Source organism: Setaria italica, chromosome IX (assembly GCF_000263155.2).
Source record: "Setaria italica strain Yugu1 chromosome IX, Setaria_italica_v2.0, whole genome shotgun sequence".
NCBI classification, from domain to species: Eukaryota; Viridiplantae; Streptophyta; class Magnoliopsida; order Poales; family Poaceae; genus Setaria; species Setaria italica.
Genome location: NC_028458.1, coordinates 33,520,451 through 33,526,620, shown reverse-complemented (window position 1 = coordinate 33,526,620; position 6,170 = coordinate 33,520,451). Strand labels below are relative to the sequence as shown.

Genomic DNA, 6,170 nt, shown 5'->3' with positions numbered 1-6,170 from the left:
TTTTGGTGGCACGGAGGGAAGGGAGTGGCTGGCATGAACCGGTCGCATGGAGTTTGCGATGGATGCTGATGACCAGGGATCATGCAGGTGATGGATTTGTTGCTACTATTGCTAGATTGAAAAGGGGAGAGCAGAGGGGATGGAAGATTCGAGAGGATCGGGGATGTCTGGTGGTAGCTTGAATTGGATGCTGGGGTTCAGGAATTGCGGGCCAACTGCTCATGCGGCAATTGGTACAGGGGAAGGAGGAAGAGAGGTCAACTGCTGGCTTGCTGCTTCGGTGAAGAACTGGCGGCCAGAGAGATATCGCAAGGCAGGGGCGGGGCGGGCCCTTGATCAGCGCCGGCGGCGTGGGAAGCGAGGGTTGGCGAAGAGCGTGTAGGCCGCGGGACGAGCAACGGGAAACGGAGAGCCCTCGCGAAGACTCGCGAATGCTATCGCTAGAGGCGCCAGAATGACGGACGGATGGAATGTTATGCCTGAGCGTATGGTGCTGGTTTCGTTATAAAGAGATATGTCTTCATTATTTGTATACGATGCAACTCCTCTTTGCGTTTATGTTTTCTTTTTCCTGTACCGAGCATCGATCTGACTACATTTCTTACATGGAAATACTTTGGTGGATTCCCACCTTGCGAAATTCAAACAATAAAAAGTCCAGCTGTTTCCTCTCGTTACAAAAAATTATAATGAGTAAAAAATCAAACTGTTTCTTACACCACTCATCAGCCATCTCAGAATGACTGAAACAATCAAACTTAACAAACAAGCAGCACATATGTACCTTGGCTAGCTACCTACTAGAGGGAACTCTGTATAATTAAATTCTTCTCATCACGTTTGTTCAGCCACATAGCCATCTCCTTCTTGAACCTCTCCATCGCCGGCCTTGGCAACATTATTGATACCACCGTTGCGTCCTCCCCATCTTGGTTCTTGCACATCATATGATCGCTTCCGAGCTTGGAAGTAAGGTCTCCAGCCACCGGTATGCCACCACCAACAAATTCAGCCCACCCAAGCTGCAAACCATTCCCCGCTGCAATCCATTTCGTATCAGAAACATCGTACATTCTGGCCGGGTCCGCACAAGGCCTCTGGCGCAGGGATGCAATCGTCTGCACCATCGAATCCATGCACTCCTTTGTCACACTGAGCTTGGTTCTACGAACAAGCTCAACCGTGTCGACGAGCGGCTGCCTGCAGAGCTCATCGACGGTGAGTTCCGCTATGGGGGAGAAGTGTGCATTGCCGTAGTAACCCAACGGGATGAGGGTGTGGCGATTCCACCTCCCTCGGGCATTCATAGTGATCATAAGGCGCACTGGCTGGCTAGACTTGTATCCCAAAGCTATTGTGCGGCATCGCCACATGACGGCAGTTAGCAGTTCAAAGGATGTTGCAGGATGGGCGAGGTATCCCCGTACATGGCTTTCGAGAGTTTTCATCTCTCTCGGCCCAAAGACGAAGTAGTCGACTACCATTTCGTCGAGCGGAGTCGACAGCATCACATCGTCAGACTCCGATGCATAGTCCAAGCTATTTAGTAATGGTTCGTACGAAGGGTTCGGGTGTGTGCTGGGGGTTGGGCTATGTGCTGTACTTAGAATCTCTCTATTCCAAACGGGGAGAATGCTTGGGGCTTCTGCACCACATGCCATTTCCGCTATTGCTATCATGAGTTGAATCATACCGAAACCATCAGCAATGCTATGACACATGTGGAATCCAGCAACAAATCCGCCACATTTCAGTCGGGTCAACTGTAACAAAGTACGAAGAAGCAATGTCATTCCGAGTAGAAAAAGCCGCACAACGCGAGTACAAAACATATTTTTTCTGACGCGCTGAAAATGTTTTCGTATGGCACGCCAAGGTTAGGTTCTATATGAACTGTTCATTATAATGACAAACTGCAGGTCTTCAGATAAATTAATTGGATGCTTTCTGGTTGTGTTTGTGTTAATATATATGGAACCATACTTTTTCCAAGTTTAATTAGTGTTGGAATGACCCGAAAATTTAACGCTGAATCCTGAATTTACTTCCGTGCACCTTTTGGACCGGTTGAACCATGAGCTCAAAGGTTAATTTTTTTTTCACTAAGCTAGTCTGTCTACACTATCTCCTTTGAATCAATTAATGTTTTCCATATAAGTTACTGTATTTTATTTTCAGCCACACCCAATTATTTGTATCCTTATTGTACATTAAAACTTTGTATGATAGATTTTGTCTAGATACCATGCATTCTGAGTTATGTTTACTGCTTGGCTCTGGTATGTTTCCCGCAATTAGATTTTATAGCAAGAAGGCACTGCAACAAAAATGTGTTAGCATTCACATAGCTAGCCTCATTACGGTCAACCTGTGTTAGCATTACATTGTCTAATAGAACAAAGATATATAGTACAACACGTGCTAGCATTCACATAGCTTAGTTACGGTCAAACTCAGAAGAAAATTAATCATGGCCCAAAACTTGCACAACCATGGCAAATTGGCAACATCAGCGCCTCCATATCTCAGCCCATTCAGAAAGTGACCTTTGTGAAAGCCAAATTTTGAACTTGACCTATTAAATTATCTCAAGACTACCTTTTTTTTTTTACTTTTTGGGTTTTTTCATTTATATGCGTGATTCTTGTTTACAAAATGAACAGCCAGTCAAGCTCATTTACTTCTGGGGTGAAACTTTGGGTGCACCATAAGAAATCTAAAAAATGTCCCACACTGAAAAAAATTACGGGCGTGTCATCATTGTAACCAGTCAAAAAGATGCGCTCAAAAATATAATAACCACGAGCTACCAAATTGTTTGGTAATTTAAGGAATAAGGTCCCCAAAAACTTGCCTAAAATACATGGATGCATGCTACTTATGACGGTGCAGTAAGCATTTCTTTTCACCTGCACCCGCTCTCTCATCTTCTAAAAAAGAGACAGAAAAAAGGAGAGGAAAGGGAGAGCTAGATAAAATACCTGCATAAGAAGCAATGGTCTTCCAATGATGGTCCTCGTATCACCAGCATCGCACAGCAGCTCCTCGACGCACGGGTACGGCGGCAGCAGCGGCTCCCCGAACTCCTCCAGCCGTACGTCGGCGTCGGCCTCCACGAACGCCACCCCTTCCGCCGTGCAGTCCACGACGAGCTTCCCGCCGGCTTCCTCCCGGAGCCGCCCGGCGACGGGGTAGTAGTACACCAGCGCCTCCGCGAGCGCCGCCCTGACAGCATCAGCGAGCGACGCGTCGTCCGGTCCGTCGACGCTCTGGTCGGGGCAGCGGCGGAAGAACCCGATGACCGTCTCGTAGTACCGCAGCGCGTGCTGGTCGTCGATGTCGGAGAGCGGCTTCGTCTCCCTCGGCGTCGGCCGTGCCGGCGAGACCAGCTGGGGCTCTCTCCGGCGGGTCTTGAAGGACACCATTGCGTGATTGTGTCTTGGCAAGCTGACGGCGAGATCACGTGCGCACGATGATGTGCTTAGGAAGCTGTTATGGCAAGAGTTTTAAGAACAGCGCTGCCGCTGATGATCCACGCCTATTATTATAGCTAGGCTATTATATATGAAACGCAAACCCAGCTAGCAGGGCATCGTTTTTCACAAGTGGAATTGTTGTGATATATATCTACAGTGAAACTGAAGCAAACCGAATTAATTGAAAGAACTCGTCTTCTACTTGCTAACTTTCCAAACACGCTAGCTCTCTTCTATATAATGGACTAGTACTAGCTAATTTTGAAAGTTTACATTTTCGAAAATGTATAACAAATATTGTAGGATTATTATTCAAACCGTGATGGCAGGATATCTTCCGTTACATATGTACGTGATGATTAGGATGCTATGGTTGTAAGAGAGCCACGGAGTGAGTCTTTGGATCTTGGGCTTCTAGCTTGCATATCGACCCGCGCACCTAAGTGGGATTGGGATCGGATCGGAGGAGCACCGCGGTGCATGTGGGATCAAGTCATTGTAAATCACAAGATAAATGCTCAGTGACCCTGTTGGTAATCCAACTACTACTAGTATCGCATACATTTTACCAACAAGTGCACTAGATAGATACACCCAAGATAACACCGAGTAGAAATGCAGGCTGGTAGCCAGGCAGGAGGTTGTAATATGAAATTTCGCGCGAAGTTGTCTAAGGCTTATCTGTAAGTAGGAATTGATGAGCACATGGCAACGCTACCACTTGCAAGCTATTTGTGGGAATTAATTAGTTTGCACCACGAACCATTCAAAGAACACCACTGGCCTCATTCAAAGGCGAGAACAAGTCACCCCTCATCCCTCAATGTAAGAGGTAGGAGTATTTATTAGTAGGAAAAAATCTTCAAAAAAAGTGGAATACTTGATATTTAATTTCTCTAGCAATATGTTGTTAATTTCTATAACATTGACATCATATCATTGTGAATAAACTCTACGAATTCAAATTTTGTACTATTCGCATACATATATAGTTTTGACTAACGGGTGACCAAAATATGCAAAGCTTTATCTTTCCAAATCAAAATTAAAGTACCCCTTTAATTTCATTGATGGATGGGATGTATGTAAAACGATGTCTCTAGTGAAAGCGACAAACTAATGTTTCAGATTCGTCAAGGATCCCATATGACCATGATCATAGTTGCCGAACCATGAAAGACGACCAAGACTTGCAATCGCTCTAACCTACTTCATTTATCGGAGTTAATCCATAAATAATGAATTTTCCATGTTTGGCACAAAAATAAAATTCCATGTGCAAATATTCCTTTTTTTTGTTTACCAAGTAAGTACATCTCCATTAGTTCTGGATAGTGAATGGCTGCATGGCAGAAGAGATCAATGGAACAGAAGGAAAAAAAAACGCATCGCCTAAGCAATGAGTATCATCCGCTGTGACCATTTTCTTTTTGCAGCAATCTACATTCCTGAAGTTAAAACTCTGGTACACCCGGTCCACAGCCCCAATTATTGAGTCTTCCTGTACGTATCAAGTACCATGTGAGACAATTGAAAAGGCTAGCTGTGATTCTCTGAATCGTGGAAGAGGCATGCATATTGTGTATAGCCTTGTTGATCATACCCAGTGGTACGTAGTATATTGTTACAAAGTCAACTAATGACGACGCAGGATGCATACTCGCTATATACTATTGCACTAGGTAGCGCCATCCCAGTTATTGCCGGAATATAACAGGCTAGCAGCAAGCTAGACAGGAGAGATCCGTATTTCATAGTTCAATAAACAATCCACTGTAGGCTCTTGCATTGTTTGCAGATTAAGACCACCTTCTGACAATGAAACTTTATAAGGGTTACCTTGCTAACACCTGATTAATTACCATGACTGTGAATGCGGTTGTTGATTGATAGAAAGGGGACCAGCATTGTGTCGTGTGGGTGAAAGTTAATTTAGATGGGGCACAAGTTTGATGTGTGTGCACATGCACAGTAAAGCAGTGGAGCTGTATTGCGGAATGATGTCAGGGAGGTCTTGGCGGCAAAAGGCATATGGTATGACCACCTTCCTGATGCTTATGACAACTCAAGCTCTCGAGCTGGATAACAGTTACTTATCTTCACCTTGTGCAGTTACTGGTTTATGGCATGGAATCGTATCATTTCTCACATATGTATTGGAAGTGTATCGTAGATTCGCAGTGCATATGTGACACGTGAGGCCAATGATTTTCTCAATAATAAGAGGATGCAAGTTGGCCATGTTGATTGATTACCTCAAGCATGCTCACATACTTCCACGAATATATTCTTGATGGTTGGGTATATAACTGGGTACACACTGCTCTAGATATATAGCGCCAACCAAGGTAAAGCCTCACAGTAGCGTGGTGGCAACAGCTTGATTAGTATTTAATTTTACACTTGACGAGCTAATTTTATAATATTACAAGTGAACGATGGCATATCCTTTACACTTGACGAGTTAATTTTATAATATTACAATGGTAGCAGTGAAACGAACCCCATTTTCATTGCTGAGAATCCGGTACCCTCATGATAATTCCTGGATCAGTAGCTATCACGCCCAGCATAATATCATTTCCATACAACAAATCTGATACAACTCGGAATACAAATTCTGTACAAGCTCTTGGGCTAAACGACAAGTAGAAATCCTGCGAAGCGGTAGCTAGGGCTTCAAGTCTTCATCTC

At 44.4% G+C, this 6,170-nt stretch overlaps 1 protein-coding gene across 1 annotated transcript; it reads right to left on the bottom strand.

Annotated features, from left to right (window-relative positions):
- Positions 1-601: 601 nt before the first annotated feature.
- LOC101784844 (acyl transferase 1) lies at positions 602-3,643 on the bottom strand. The gene is made up of 2 exons (XM_004983368.4): positions 2,982-3,643; positions 602-1,763 (listed from the first exon to the last, which is right to left on the bottom strand). The coding sequence occupies exons 1-2, from the start codon at positions 3,423-3,425 to the stop codon at positions 801-803; spliced, it is 1,407 nt and encodes a 468-aa protein (XP_004983425.1). The 5' UTR covers positions 3,426-3,643; the 3' UTR covers positions 602-800.
- Between the last annotated feature and the right edge of the window lie 2,527 nt (positions 3,644-6,170).

Excerpts from the sequence above, each read along its gene's own strand:
- LOC101784844 (XM_004983368.4), bottom strand. The coding sequence starts at position 3,425 with ATGGTGTCCTTCAAGACCCGCCGGAGAGAGCCCCAGCTGGTCTCGCCG. Across the intron at positions 1,764-2,981 it reads GACCATTGCTTCTTATGCAG|TTGACCCGACTGAAATGTGG; the intron begins GTATTTTATCTA and ends ACTTTGTTACAG.